Raw genomic sequence first — 17,019 nt, 5'->3', positions numbered from 1 at the left:
TATTGCTTTTTAAGACTTTTTCACCAATTCAATTTAATTCATAACTATCTGTTTCAGGAGTGACCAGGAAAAAAAATCCACAACACACCATCATGAGAACTTCTGTGTATCCTGTTTCAGAAATTTTGAAAGTAAGAATGTCAGTTTTTGTGTTTGCTTAAGTTGTGAGTAGATTATCACAAACTAATGTTGGTAGTATTGCTATTAAAGTACGCATTTCCTTTTGCTAAGTATTTATTTCTTGATTTTTAATTTGGATGTGCAGTTACTGTTGTTGTGTTAAGTGGTTTTAATTGCAATATTTAAATGATGGTAAGTGAATATATCCAGAATATTACTTATTTATTTATCCTCTGTTGGCTGAGGTTAGTCCCACTAGGCTGCTAGCCTCTTTTCAGGGATCCCAAGGTGGAATTTATACTGCTAGGGGAAATTTGGCCCAAGCATCGGGGAGCTTCCTCTACTCATCATTGATGTTAGTGGGACCCATTTGGGTTGCAGGATGATTTACTTAATAAAATGGTGGTGTAGAGTGAGCCGGAAAATGAAGGAAATGTTTCCTGGGAGACATTATGGAGAAAATACAAAAGGAGAATTCAGAAACAATCCTGATGAATAGTGATGACTTGGAAAAGAAAACATATGCAAAGAAAGTAAAAGAAGGCCAAAGTGGAGTAGCAGAAAAGAAGGCAGAAGAAAATGAAAACACAGTAGTACCTGATAAGGATTCAAAATAAAGAAGACAAAAATGGACAGGCATGAAGTGTGGGACAATTTAATAGCTCATTTGGGTATAAAAGCAAATGCGGTAAGGGCATTTCTTCTAATTAACAAACAGACACTTTTGTGCCATTATATTTGAGACTGTTTTTCAATGGAAATTTTTCTTGGAGAATATGAAAAAAAGAAAAACTTTAACCAATGGAATCTTTATGTCATGAAAGAATTTAACAGGGAAACAAAGAAGAAAATTCATGTACAATTTTGAACAGCGGTAGAAAGAAAGACTTTGAAATGAATTTGAAAGCGTTATATAAAGAAGTACTGGACATTGTAAAAGTTTATGAGAAAAGGGATTTTATTTATTTATTATTTATTTATTTCACATTTGTTAACCAGGTTAGTCCAACTGAGTTTGCAAACAAACCCATTTTCAGTGGAGAAAAATAAAGTGACAATATACAAATATTAAATAACAATCACAATACAAAATAATTGTAAAAAAGAAAAGGTTATTAACTATTTGCATTGCATTGATAGTAAGCAACCCATTTTCAGTGTAGACCCAAGGGAAAAGAGCCCCAGCAAACATAAGCAAAGATAAACACATAGGACAAAAACTATTAAAATCAACACTGCAAATACAAAATTAATTATAAAGAAAAAAAAACAAAAGAAAAAATATGAATATTAAATGTTGCACTGATAGTAGTGGAGTAAAATTTACTACATATGAGAGTAAAAACAAAAAGATAATCGTTCAAAAGAAGGACAATGTATAGACATTGATAAGAAGTAGGGGGTAAATAGTGTGGAGTATGGGAGGGGGCTAGAGTAGTAGAGTTGAGAGTATAGAAGATTAGTTTAAGTAGAAGTTACTAACAAAGAAAGAAAGTTAGGAGATGCAACAGATTATACAGTGGGAGAGACTAAGACTATGTGTGGTCAATGCAATAACATAATTTCAAGTTTAGTAGGTGGGATTTAAGCTCCTTTTTAAAATAGGGAAAGGAAAGATTTGGATCTAATATGGAGAGGGAGTTTGTTCCAATTTAGTGAGCAGAGTGTTTATAAAGTAGCTTGTCAATATTCCTCTTGGGATAATAAACTGAGAGAAGATGCTGATCAGCACTCCGGAGAGTTTATACTCCAGACTGGTGGCTGGGATTGTAATATTGTGTTAGAAATAGAAAGAGAAAAAAATATACATATACCAAACATGATAAATTTGGTGGGGAATGGGGTATTTTAAAATACTGGGGACAGCCTAAAACATGTTTTTTTTTCTTTTGTGGAAAGGAAGGACATTTGATAATTAAATGTGACAAAAAGAAATGTGACATTTTTTGGAAAAAATGGGACATGATGCAAAAAAATATGAATTGAAATGTTATAAATGTAACAAAATTAGACATTTATGGATGGATTTCAAAAATGAAAATATGAGTAAAGAAAAAGAAAAAGAAAGATAATAAAATGAGCAAATAGAAGACATTTTAGAAGTAGTAGAAATAGAAGAAAAATTTCATGAGAAAAATTATTATAAAGATGACATAGAAGAAGGTTCTGAAATAAGTGATGAAGAAGACAAAAATTGGGAGGTAGTAAAAGGGAAAAAATAATTCTATTGGTAAAAGGGTTAAAGACAAAAAAAAAAAGAAAATTTAAAGGGGTAAGTACAAAAGAAAAAAAAAAGAAAGGAAATGATTGAAAAATAATATATACAGCTAAGGATTGGGGCCTGGTATAACTGTTACACACACAAGATACAGTGTTTGCTTTCCACCTTAGGGAAGGAAATTTGCTAGACTTAGAATGGTCTGTTAAGAAAGCTAGACTATTAATTGGCTATGAACTTATGAAACCATAAATTTAAGAAAAAAGAGAAATGAAAATCTTAGAGTGCTTTCTGTAAATGTGAATAGTATTAAGAATATAGTAAGAAGAATAGTGTGAAAAATCCAAAACCAGACCACCATGAGATGTCAAAGAATTAAAAAAAAAAATCAAATAAAATCATGAAGCTTTTAATATAAAAAACAAACTAAAGGGTGAACATAAAACAGTGCTCAACTGTAGGTATAGTTGAGCTCTGTTTTATGTTTACCCTTTAGTTTGTTTTTTATATTAAAAGCTTCGTGATTTTATTTGATTTTTTTTTTAAATTCTTTGACATCTCATGGTGGTCTGCTCCTGGATTTTTCACACAGTTTTACTTTTTGCCTTACGAGCGACCTTCAGCAGTGTTTGGGGATTATTTTTCTTCATAGTAAGAAAAATAGGAATTTTTGGAGTGGTGTAATACATGTGATGTAGATGTACTTGGGTTAGAAAACACAAGATTTTTAACAAATGAAGAAAGACTACAAACAGAGAAACTATGAGGGGGAAAATAATCTGGAATTTGGGAAAGTGACAGGTGTTCAGTGATAGCTGCATTCTGGAGAAATACAGTAACGATATCAGATATAGCTTTAGCAAAAATGGGAAGATTAACCATTGTAGATTTAAAATGGAAAGAGTATGTATATATAATTATATATAATTATAACATATGCTTACATTAATTGTAAAGAAAGGAAAAATATATTTTTTTAATGCAAAAGAGGAAAAAGTTATGGGCAAAACTATATAAAGAAGATATTTTTGAAGATATGAAAGGAGTGGATAAAATAAACATGGATATGATTAAATATGGATATTATAAGTCAATATGTAACAAATATGTTAAAAGAATAAATAAAAAAGTTATTTTATTTTATATAGATTATATGGAATGAAAGAATAAACACAATTAGATTTAATAGTAAATGGATTTTAGCTACAATATTAAATAAAATCAGACAGATGGTAGTTATGGAAAAAGAAGAGGGGGGTCTAACAGGGATGAACATTTAGTATGACTGGGCAAACAGGTTGTATATGTATATATTTGTACATGTGTAAATATGTGTAAATATGTAAACATTCTGTAAATAAGAGCTATTTTCCTAAATAAATAAAAGACCAATACTATTTTTGATAGGTGCCTTGGGGCTATTTACATCCACCTGAACTACCACCAACTCAGGCAGATGAGGACTTCTTGTATAAAGGACAAATGAATATATGAATAACTAAAAATAGCCTAGTCAGTACTACAGATTTGGATTTTAATTTTCAAACTGATCTTATTTATTTATTTCTCAACAGCTACCAGTTAACTACACACATTAACTCACATGCAGACATATGTAAACTATTGGAAGATCATTTGCTTACACTTCTAACTATTTCAGAACTAAATTAAATTACTTTGATCATGAATAAAAAATACTTTCTCTACTCTATTTATTTTTAGCTTAGACTAGGCCTGTTTCTTGTGGAATATTTAACCCTTTGCTATGTGGAGTGCCTTCTGTGTGGAGACTCTATGTCCTCCATGTATTTGACGGAGATTTCCCAGGTACTCTGGTTTCTTCCCCATCGCAAAGAAATGTGGTAGGTGGATTGGTGAATCTAAATTGTCTTTAAGTGTGTGTGTGTGTGTGTGTGTGTGTGTGTGTGTGTGTGTGTGTGTGTGTGTAAGAAATGGAAGAAAGGTCCTGCAACATAATTCTATCCCCTACTTGTCTTGTAAACTGTATGGATGGCAGCAGCTGTTCATGGAATCAGTATAGAAGCTGGATGCAACTTGTCAGCTTTGGATGGATGTGCATTAATATTTTAAATAATGGTGCACATCCTGTTCTTATTGCTTGTGAGTGACCTGTCTATATAACAATAGCTATGATTTAGTGCATTTATTTTCCAAAATGATGCTGGCTTCCACTTCAGACATATGTAGTTAATGAGACTGGCCATGTCTGTCTTGTTTAACTGTTTAATGATACTTATTTTATCTTTTTTCTGTAGGTAAGGGACAAAGTAAACAGATACATTATGTTACTTAAGAAGAGATGACCTATAGATTTCACAACTGCATTCCAGTTTTAATTATCTGTTATACATTTTATTTGAGTTTGGTCTATAATTTGGATTATTGTATGACCATTTTAGGACAGAGTGTGCATTTTAGTACACTTTTGTTCAAAATTCTGAGTGTAAAATGTGACTACGTACCTGTCCTGTTCACTCTGGCTGGTAAATGACGTGAATGCAGTACTTCATCTTCGTCCTGCTCATCAAGGACCCTGCACTGTCTCAGGTATGCAGTCAGCTTGGCAGGGTTCAATGTGCGGGTGAGCACATGACGAAAACTTTCAATCTTGTCCCATAATTTTTCAGTTTCCTCCTCCTGTAGGCCTTGTTCTTCACATGCCATAGTGACCCTTATTTCTTGTTTATACACTTTTAAAGACACAGAAACAGAAGAGTCAGTTATACTGAAACACAAATACAATGAACTTACCGCACTATTCTACTTGAACCAAAATTATTACTCTCTTCAGAATTCACTCACCTCAGAATTAGATAATATTATAGTACTTTTTTATAAATGGCACTCATTTTATTTAGATTTGTATGCACTAATGCAGAGTTTACTTCAAAGTGTTACCAAAACATGATTCAGTTTGGTGTGTCACGCATAACCTGTTAAACAATCTCTGACAACCTACATTATAGGATGCCATTTGGAACTAACAAAAATAATCAGCTGATAACCTATGGTGTAACATTTCCCTTCTAGTGCCTGCTTAATATATCTGACCTCCAGACTGCTCTACAAGAAAAACAGAATAACTTCTTTGTTTGGCTGAATGTTTTGTTATCTGATGAATTCCACGAATGGCAAACTTTGTGCTGTGTGACTTGTGCTAACTGTTTACAATCTCCTGCAGCCATTTTTTGAATAATTTACTTCTTTCACCTGTCCATTTTGTCTGGTTGTCTGCTCACTGGAATGGTTGATGGATAGCTGATCCGTGTTTTCTTTTTCTTTCTTTCTTTCTTTTTTTGTTCTCACAACAGTTTTCGGCCAATAGCTATGCCCTGGAGTCCTTCTTGTAGGTTCATACGTACTTACTAGATTATTGATCTGTAAGGATCATTAGAAGCCTAGGCTTTCAATTCCATGATATTTTTGTAGCCCTTATATTTTGTATATAAATAACTCAAGGTAGGCAGAACAAAGTTTATTTTGGGACATTACTTATCAGCCCTTTCCATAAGGGACACAGGTGCTGTGCTGGGATAGATTTATGATTTCTCATTCACTTATCCAAATTTTCTTTGACTAGAATAGGAGAAGGACTTTGTTGCCTTTTTTAGTGAGAAAGCATTGTAGTTGTTTCAGCTGAGCCAAGTGTTTTGATAGGTACATACTGAAAGGGGCACAATATTCAATGATCTCCCTAATGAGAGCTGAGTACAGTGGAATGATTACATCCCTACACCTGGACATCATGTTTTTAAATACAAGCTGTATGATGGAAAAGGACTTCCATACAACAGTGGATGTGTGATGAGTGAAGCACAGTTCATTGCTAATATACATAGGTTACTACATTCTGGATTACAGGATTAGCTTTCAGGGGTGTGTGTTGTCAGTGTGATAGTTACAAGTGTGGTCCTTCTTGTCAAAGGATACTATTTTACATTTCTTGGCATTTAGTTTTAGTCCATGGTTTTAAATCCAGCTATTTGTTTGGGAAAAGCCATCTTGCAGGATCTTGATATCATCTGTCAGTTTATGATGGCACAAAGTTTACAGTTATCTGCAAACTTAGTCTGCCACAGACCTTTAACATTTACTTTGACCTCTGAGAGGGGAAATATCAAAGAGGGATAGCTCAGGGACTGAACCCTGGGGTACACTGCTAGTGACAGGTCTTTTGAAGGAGGCAGAGTTGTCCACCCTAATTTTCTGGGCTCTATTTGTGAGTTAATTTGTATCAATGAGTTACATAAGGGATTGTATTTAACTTGTAGAGTTTATCTTCGATGCCAGAATGTGAGATGGTGTAGAATGCCTTTGTGAAGTCTAGATATGCCATGTGTACTGATCCGACCTCATCCATTGCTTCAGTATGCATCTCAAAGAAGTCAACCACATTAAGTAGACATGATATCTTCTTGACATATTTGAACTGGCTTAGGTCAAGAATCTGTAGATTGCCTTTGTCCTTTTTTTATTAATTTCATTATGATTCATTCCATAAAACCACACACACAAGGCTGCAGAGATTCATTCTATAGTTTTACAGATGAGATTGCTCAGGCTTATGGGTTTATAATTACCCAAGTCCATTAACAAGGGGGTGACTGTTGCTGTCCTCCATTCATCTGACACAAAACCTGTTTGGAAACTTGTATTTAATAGCCTTTGCAGGGGAACTGACAAGTCCTGTTTCAGACTTACATGTAGAGGCAGTTATGAAATATGGGAATATATGAGGGGAAAAGGGGTCTATATTAATTTGTCGAAGGTTCATTTCTGCCAAAATTTATTCATCGAACTGAAAGCACCAAAAGTTCACTTCAGCAAATGTTCACATCCATGAAAGATTTATATACGGAAAGGAAGCAGTTGGCCAGCAGCAGAAATTTGCTCTTTTCCTCACTGTAGTGCGATCTCAGAGTTGGTATATATAGTTGGGGGAGTGTTGGGGGCGCAGCCATCCACTTGGGTGGGTTTGACATACTGTGGGGTGTGTTATGGTTGTAGTGTTGGCCAACCGCTTACTTTCCCTCTTTAAATGTTTTTTGATGTGAACATTCACTGAAGTGAATGTTCGGTGGTTTCAGTTTGATGAAGAAAGGTTTGCAGAATGAAGCTTTGACAAATTGATACAGACCCAGGGATAAGGAGGTGAAGTTTGAAATAAATTTGTTCGTTAGTAGAGTGGCTATATCCACTTTCCTCAACATTTGTCTGACTTACTACTTTGGACTGGGGTCCCACAGGTGAGGAAGTCCTTGGTGTAAGCAATAAGGAGAAATGTGAAAAGAGAAGATAAGGGCATCTCAATACAGGATCATACTAACAGCTGCAGAATAGTTTTTTTATGGATGTCATACTCACTGTCTTCTTAACTACCAATGTGCATTGCATATGCATATGTCTCTTGACAATCATCAATTGTCTCAACCCATGACTGGTAGACCTTGGCTCCAAACCCTGTTCCTCCCTGCAGGAATAAGATATACACTGGCAAAAATATTGCTCTGTCATATTGCACCAGAGAACTTCTCAGGGAGCAGGTTTGCTAAAAGAATCAGCGTCACCTGGATCTTAATCGGGGCTCCAGCTCTCTGGGCCATGGAGCCAGCACTATGCAAAGTTTTCTTTTTCTTTTCTGTTTGTTTGTTGTTGGGAGCTTGTTCTACTTGAATGGCTGCTGCCCACCTTCTTGTTGTGATGCAGAGATGTGGATACCTCTCTGCAAGGTACCTTACATAATTCTTGTGCTGCTGCTGCCAACAAGTTAGTCTTTCAGAGCAACATCTGTGCAGGGAGCTTAGGATGGGCCATCCACGTGAACCCAAACTTCTTTTTCCTTTGGATTATTCACTTACAGTGATGTAATTGATGCTGCTTTCAATCCTGGAGAGGTTCTATGTGCCAGTATTTAATTTTCACCATCTGTTTGCCATTCACTAAGGTACTTGTGGCTGTTTTGTAATATTATTTACGATCAGTAACCTCTCCTGAATGTTACAGTTTGTACCGTTGATTTTGAATGTTATAGGATGTTCCATGAACACCATGGGAACTAAACAATGATGTGAAACATTTTCATTATTGGTTTCGCATTTTTTCCATCTTATTCACAACTGACTGATTTTCAGTTTTATGTTTAACTTTTTGTATCAAATGCTAGTTTGTTGTGTGACTTAATTTGTTTGTGACCTACATTTTTGACATTTTTTTCTTTCTTTTTTATTTCAGAATTGTTTCTTATTGACAAGATGTAATTTTTAATACAATGTTTACTTAAGCTGTCATTTATGTTTCATATTCCTGCTGCTTTTTGAAAATTAACACATTATAGACTTGTCTTTTATGCTAGAAATTGCTTTAGTTCCATTTAGCATAAGATTTTCTTTCATATTTCTAAGAAAATGTGAGTTTTGTGAGGACAAGCTCAACAAGCTATGTAATTAAGAGCTGCTGGTCATTGCTAGAGGCACGTTTGTTTAAACCCTGGCTTTTCATTGCTATGTTCATTGTCTACCACGTGTTTTTTTTTTCTCTTGGTGTTGGGTGTTTATTCTGTTCTTAAATACAAAGCTATTAAGCATGATTTCTACAGTTTAATCTAATGTTATTACAGCTTTATTTTTCTTGTCTGTCACCTGTAGACAGCTTATTTTAATTTTGTTAAAGTTATCTTTACTGTAGTGGTAACTATTTGCTCATGGTTATTATATTACGTTAGAATAACTCTGTTAACCTTCACTGGTGGCATAGGGTGATAAAATCTAGACTATGGCCCAGGTGACCAGAGATTGAATAGCATCTCAGGCAATTGACGATGCAGGCAGGGGAGGGTCAACTTCCCTGTCTTGGTTAGAGGAGGAATAGTGATGATGAGGTTGTGTCTCTCATAACAATTTTGGAGGTCAGGACATGAAGTGAAATCTATGCTGGGAGTTTGGGTTGGCTTGGAAGTATATCCACTTATAACAGGATGGGGAGAGGCAGTCATAAGGTCATACCTCATTGCCAACTCAGTCTAGATAGAATGCAATCAAACAAAAGAGGGGTTGGGGTTAGGGATGTAATACTACAACAAGTTTTGCTAGTAGAAGTGGTGACTTTTTGTCTTGCCTGCTCACCAGATCTTGATAGTCACCAGGTTGTGGTCATGGTGAACCTAACTCAAGGGTACACATACTGGGTGTCTTTGAAGTGGAGCTTGGCACACACCATGGTAGAAGAAGAAGCAGAAGGAGCTTATAGAAGGCCTATCAGACCTAAAACTATGAAGCCCTGCTTGCTTTAAAGTCCTTTGTCATCCTTGTCAGCTACCCTAAACAGTGTCTTTATATCAAGACTATTATGTTTCTTTTGTAAACATACAGCCAGATATTAAAAACATGCCTTTCTGGGCACTCTGGCATACATATGTATGGTGGGCTTCTGGTCCGCTAACTCATTAGGGAGAATCAATATATCATATCTACCCAGCTTTCCACTTGGTGGTACCTAAGGTTCTTGTCATTGGTGGCAGGCATTTGAAACATTTCCATCCTCTGAAAAGGAAAATTATACTAATGAAATTTCCATCTACAATAAATATATGGCCACAATTTTACCAGAGATCTTTGTTCTGCAGTGCCCCAAACAGGGTAAAATTGGGGTTGGGGTTGCCAACTTCTTTAACTCAGGGATTCACCTGAGTCAGGTTGCCAGTGATAATACCATTTCATTTGAATATGTTTGGGCAGCAGAAACAAAACAATAGGTTTTCAAGCAGTCAGTTATGTGAAAACTTTCCCACAGGAGATCACCGACTTCTTTGTCTACTCAGTGATATGTTACCAGAGCCCTGTGGTTGTGGGTGACTTTAACATGTGGTCGATGATAAATTACTGGCTATTATGAAAGAATTCCTCATATTAGGAATGCATTTGAGTTTGTTCAGGTTATTACCTCTGCTTTTATAAATTAGGAGATACTCCTGGCTTGTTATTTCTTTTGAGTGTGAAGACATCAGATTTGGTGTCAGAGTCAGTCTCATGATCTGATCACCTCCTGGTATAGCTTGCTTTGCAATTAATCTATTTTAATACCCCTAATCCTGCGGTGACTCAGTGTCATAACACTTCTAAAGTTTTAGTCCGCAAGTACTTTCACCTGCACCCCCTTGTTATCTTTCAAAGTATAGTACTGGAGTACTTGATGATTTGGGGAGTAACATTTATAGACCTATATAATCTACTTTATATTGCCTAGCCACATGTACAATTTCCTGTGTCTTACTGAAGGTACGAGAGCCTTAGTTTTGATTTTTTAACGGCTCTCTTGGGAAGTCATCCACCCCTGGTAACTATCATATTGACAACACACCCCTAAGAGTTGACCCAGTAGTCAGGGACTTGAGGACACATGGAGAAAGTAATCTAGACTTTGGCCATCACATGTCCACAGTAGTGAAGAAATCATTCTATTTTGTGCAAATTATAAAAAAAAAAGTATGGCATCTAGGTCCAAAAAAGTCATTGTTCCACTGTATTTCGCATTCATCAGACCTATCACTGAGTAGACTGACCCCTTTGGTATATAACTAACTGGGCATATTCAACAACTGGAATGTCCATAGAGGTTCCTCACTAAAAGAATACAGGGCATAAGTAGCATGTCCTATGCAGATCACCTCAAGGCCCTATCCCTATATTCTGTCTCCTACAGGCTGTTGAGGAGAGATATATGCCTGGCATACAAGGTATTGGTGGACCTCAACCTGATGGACTTCCTGCATATCCACAAAACAAAACCACCAGAATTATCAATTCTAAAGATTCCCATCCATGTGAAGCAGAGTTCCAGCCTAACCAAATTCAAGTGCAACTTGGGCAATTGGATGGGGAGCAGGAAATTTACCCCTGGTTTGGCACCTATGTCTCTAATGGACAAAGGCAACCTGTAAATGCTTCATCTCATAGGCCCCTTCTTGTAAATCTTTCATCTCTCAGGCCCCTGCTTACACATACAAAGGGTATTAGAACTTGTCAGAGATTTGTGATGCATATCTGAGCTTAAAAAGGCCCTTGTGGTATTAGCCTAATAAATACTTGTGAACCTATGAACATATAAATACTTGACTGTAAGATTATTTCAGACAGTTTCAGTCACAGCGTGATAGTGGTGATGATTTCCATATTACTTATGCAATGCAGAGAGGGCTATGGAACTCAATATAGAATCAGTGTTCACTGCAAAACTAGTGCTATTTTGCATAACGATCGGATCTGCTTCCTTCCTTGTGCTTTACATATGCTTGATATTACTATTTTGTTATCCTTACTTTATCCCAGGACATTCACTGTGTTAAGTACACAAAAGTACTTAACTCTTGTTTTTTATACACCTTTAGCCTACCATTCTGTACCACTCTAGCCAACGTATGTAGTTACCATAAAAAATATGGTCTAGTCATTGTTTTCTGCTTACCATCCCATATTTGTATTGATTCTAATAACTGACTAAGGCTCTTGAAGCAGTAGTCACAAGCAAGCAATTGAACTCATGAAGCACTGTAGCAGTTTTTGCTCAAACTTTGTATTAGGTTCCTTTAAAGTATCATCTCAATCTTTCTACAGCTTTTTAAACTTCATCCTTGATATGGATAAGGTCAAGTGTTAGTACCACTGACTTCTTCAAGACCTTAGACATAATTCTTCACCTTTGTTTCTACTGAATCTCCCCAACACCCTTGATCATCAGTAATTGCCTCTGAATTCCAAAAAAAGGAAGCCAATCTAGTGGTCCCCTGCTATAAACAAACTATACAACAGAAGGAAGAAACTGTTGCAGAAAAGAGGAAAATCCCAGGATGCAAAAAACTCCCTCACCAGCCTCAGTAAGAAGCTGAGATCCCTCATAAAATCCTCAAAAGCTAGATACGAAAATAAAATTGCCAAAGATTCCAAAGACAACCACAAGGCATTCTATAGTTATGTCATGAATCTAAATGGCAATGCTCAGATCTGCTCTGAACTACAACAGAATGGCATTAAATATACTGATCCCAAGGATATTGCCAATATCCTGGCAGATCGATTTAGTGCCAACTTCACTCCCCTCTCACCCCCTAAAGGGCCCATCTCAATACCAAAAGATTGCCAAATTCCGATAATCACAGCCACACAGGTAGAAACAGCACTCTCCAAAGCTAAGAATACAGCATTCATGGGACCAGATGACATCCCAGGCTGTGTACTACATGAACTACAAAATGAACTGGCACCCCACTTAAGTGTCATGTTTAATCATAGCCTCACCTCAGGCTTCGTGCCCACTAAGTGGCGCACAGCTACAGTTATCCCGCTCCACAAGGGAGGATCCACCTTGGATCCCAGGAACTACCGTCCCATCAGTCTAACAAGCCTGATCTGCAAGGGCATGGAAAGCATTATCATGGAACTTATAAACAAAGATATTGGCAACCTCCAGATACTGGACCCCACCCAGTTTGGGTTTGTGAAGGGCCGATCTTGTCTCCTGAATCTGCTTGACTTCTTTGAATTGGTCTCCAGAGCTGTGGACGAGGGTAAGGATGTCCACACAGCCTATCTGGACCTCGCCAAGGCCTTCAACACCATCCCCCACTCTGGAATCATAGATAAACTTACTAAGCTGGGCATAAATCCCTACGTCACTCGATGGGTTGCCAACTGGCTTACTGACAGAACCCAGACTGTAAAAGTAGCCGAATCCAAATCCAGCTCCAGACAAGTGACAAGTGGAGTACCTCAGGGTTCAGTCCTGGGACCACTCTTGTTTGGCATCTACTTCTCTGAAGTACAGGCCAACATTAAGGGACTCTGGCTAACAAAGTTTGCAGATGACTGCAAACTGGGAGCCATTATTGAATCCCCAAATGATGTGGATATTCTACAAAAGGGCCTTACAGAAACAGATGCCTGGTGCCAGAGCCATGGGCTCAAGCTTAATGCCAAGAAATGTATAGTCATCCCCTTTGGAAAAAAACATGTACCCATGAACTACCACATAGGTGGCAGGACACTAAACATTGAAAGTGTGATGAGAGACTTAGGGACACAAGTGGACAGTGGTCTCACTTTCAATAACCACATCGCCACAACAGTCAGGAAATCCTTCTACATGGCACACCTCATCACTAAGGGCTTTTCATCCAGAAAACGGGAGGTCATTGTCCCACTGTACTCATCCCTCATTAGACCCAGTATAGAGTATAATGCCCTATTTGGTATGTACCTCACAAGACATCTGCAACAGCTGGAAAGGCCACAGAAATACCTCACTAAAAGAATCACAGGCCTAAAGCAGATGCCATATGCTGACCGTCTAAAAAAACTCCAGCTATACTCTGTGGCATATCGTCTACTCAGAGGCGATCTCTGCATAACATACAAGGCCATGTCAAACCCTGAGCTGTTGGACATGCTACACTTAAAGAAATCCCAATCCCTCAGAGCCGCACGCTCCAGGGATCTAAACCTTATCATTACAATGAACAAAACATGCTGGAGGGATAGGTTCCTGACCCAGAGACTCCCCATACTCTGGAATAGACTGCCTATACATGTCAAGCAGAGCACCTCATTGGCCCTTTTCAAAAGGAACCTTGATGATTGGATGGGAGATAGGAAATTCACCTTGGGGATCATGTCAGTCGTCCTGCTAGACAGGGGCCCAGAGAAGTAAATATTGTGGGAAAAAATTTCTAGGGAATTGTTATGGCTAGGCTTGCATAGGCCTTAGGGCCAATAGCCTAGTACCAACCTATGAACCTATGTTTTGTCTCGTATCTATCTTTCTCATTCAGTCTCTCTTGCACACATGCATGCACGCACGCACACACACACACACACACACACACACACACACACACACACACACACACACACACACACACACACACACACACACACACACACACACACACACACACACACACACACACACACACACACACACACACACACACACACACACACACACACACACACACACACACACATTAAAGTCACAAATTAATGCCTGCATCATACTCTGTAAATACAAGTATATATTTTAAATCTTCACATAATAGTTTCTGGACCTTTCTCAGTATAAAATTATACAATATTACAATCTCTGCTGTCTGCAACCCACTTGTTGTGACATGTAAAGTCCTATTGTCATATTCTGTTTCTTCTAATTATTCACATCTAGAATGACCTAAGTAATACCAGTAATTAAATTTTCTGAATGTGATGGGACATGCATTTAACATAGCTGAGGTACAATATTGGCAATGCATACACTATTACATAAATGATTTCCACCTTTTTGAGTTTCACAAAAACTTTAGAAAACATTCCTCTTCACCAAAAATGGGATAACTGCCAAATTCCTAGAACATGCTCTGAGAAGTTCATACTGGTTTGACAAAACTACCTGTTTCTAAACTGTAGCTTTACTATAAATTACTCAAGTTGAAGGGCAAAAACTTCAGATGTGGAAAGCTTCCTATAGATCTTCTCCACAGTGCACTGCAGAAGAACCTGTGTATATATGCACATAACTCATGTCCATGCACATGCATGTCAGTCAGTAATGCACAACAAATGAAAGTGACAAATAGAAAGTTATATTATAAGCCCTAACTGGAACAGCTGCAGTTTAGATAATAAAATATGAAAATACAGCCTTGAGATGAAAAATATCTGTAAATACACAATGAGAAATGAGGTTTGGGAACAAACCAGTTTTATCCAGGGACACTTTCAGGTGTGGGTTAGCAGAGGTATAGCACGAAATTTTCATGTTGTACTCAGACCATATGCTGTTGCCCCCACCATCCACCTATCATTCTAAAAATGTACTCAGCCCTCAAACTGCTACCCCCAATACATACAGGAAGGAAAATAATGTGCCCTGGAAGGTGACACATTATTTTCAACTGTTAGCATTTATTCCCATAAAAAAGCTGTTCTTAAAGATGTTTTCCTTTCATAAAAGCATTTCTTGTATACCTCTGTACTTTAAATATTTGTTTGCACAGTTCTAAGCATTCTGTACTTTTTGAGCGTTGAATATTCCAAGAGATGTTCAGAAAAAATGTACTAATTTGAGTACACTGAGTATGCCTAGCTACACCCTTATGGATTAGGTAAGAATAGTAATGGGAGTTAATATGGTAGGGGAAGAAAGATAGTATGGTGGGGGTGGAAGTGTTAAACTGGGAAAGTAGGAGGGTTGGGAGGAAATGAGGTAAGTGTAAGGAGGGGCTTAACTGGTTTTGTGTGAGTGTAAGTGGAGAAGGAGTCAGATTTTGGTGGGAACTTGCTATTTCAAGTTCTACATCCGAGATGACCTGTAAGTATTTGGAGAACAGGTAGGCCTTGGGTAATAGTGAAGCATGGTGGTAGGTACCAGGTAAGTGATTTAATGTTTTTTTTTTTTTTTACTTCCCTTTCTTCTTTCATTGACGGGGTAGTCATGGTTGCAGTTTCTATCAGTATTGGGGAGCTGATTATGAAATGTATCCTTCTTTAGTTTTGACTGTGGAGTTATGTGGTTGCCTCATGGTTGGGACCCACTGTGCTGTTTCGTGGCTGAGCTTTATGTTGTTGCCTAGGTTTGGCCAGAGACTAGACGTAAAGAAGGGGGGAAGCACAGAACATACATTCTTTGTGTGTTTGGATGTAGTGCAGAGGATGTTTGACTGGATTTTAGTCAGCTGGTGGTGTGCAGATAGTCCTGAAGTTGCAGGCTGCTGAGTGTGTGTTCGGTCCTGAACATGTAAGCAGTTCCCCTATATATATATATATATATATGTATAAAGAGAGGGAGAGAGACAGAGAGAGAGAGAGAGAGAGAGAGAGAGAGAGAGAGAGAACATCACAAAAAACAAATGGGCAAAGTTGTACTCCTTTGTAGCATCGGGGCTGGACAGTAGTAGGTCTTCTAGGTGCATATAGGCCTTGGATTTCTTTTGGCTTTGGTGTACATTTTTTTTTTCCTGGGGTAGAGTTACATTGTTACTTAATTTTTATATTGTTTGGTAGAGGAACATGTTGTATGTGCTGTAGCTGTAGTGGATAATTTGTTTGTGTATTTGTGGTGATAATTTTGCTTTGTCTGAGCATTGAAGTTTTATAGCTTTCACTGGTGGTTTTGGTTTGTTGCTCATTTGTTTCGTGGTTTGGCTAGTTTGACCAATAGCTTTGGCTTGCAGCTATTGTGTTTCAGTTGTTATCTGTTCTTGATATTAGTTGTGCATCTCCATTTTGTATTTTCCGACAGTTCACTGCTCATGGCCCTGGTTTGCTTTGGTGTGCTTGCCTTAAGTTTTCTTTCCTGTGACTACATTGGCTTAGAACTGTCGATTGCTTTTTGTGGGCTGAGAAGCACCCTTGTGCCATGGTTGCACTGTATCAGCATTGGTGGCTGGGGAAGTTTGAGCTGCGATTTTATCTTGGGTGAGTGGCAGGCATACCACTCAACCATCCTGATTTTCACAAAATGTCAAATTTGATTCCAGGTCTGTGACTCTGCCTCATAGGAAAATTTGATGGCAGGTTGCTAAGTGAGAGGCATTGCAGTATGCCAGTTTTTAAGTTTCAGACATCATATGTTTTAAAAATAATAATACAAAGCAAAGCAGCATGCTAATAAACCAT

The 17,019-nt window shown here is 37.6% G+C and overlaps 1 protein-coding gene across 3 annotated transcripts in view; it reads right to left on the bottom strand.

The window, feature by feature from the left end:
* The window catches only part of CARD10 (caspase recruitment domain family member 10), a 738,524-nt gene that overhangs the window by 463,553 nt on the left and 257,952 nt on the right, over positions 1–17,019 (bottom strand). For all 3 annotated transcript variants that reach the window (XM_044067420.1, XM_044067404.1, XM_044067414.1), the window contains exon 2: positions 4,822–5,049. In XM_044067420.1, coding sequence (XP_043923355.1) covers positions 4,822–5,023 — 202 coding nt within the window. In that variant the 5' untranslated portion in view covers positions 5,024–5,049. The remainder of the gene's footprint in view (positions 1–4,821; positions 5,050–17,019) is intronic.

Source organism: Protopterus annectens, chromosome 1.part0, assembly GCF_019279795.1.
Source record: "Protopterus annectens isolate FY-2018-M chromosome 1.part0, PAN1.0, whole genome shotgun sequence".
In the NCBI taxonomy this organism is placed as follows: domain Eukaryota; kingdom Metazoa; phylum Chordata; order Ceratodontiformes; family Protopteridae; genus Protopterus; species Protopterus annectens.
This window is presented reverse-complemented; position numbering and strand designations above follow the sequence as displayed.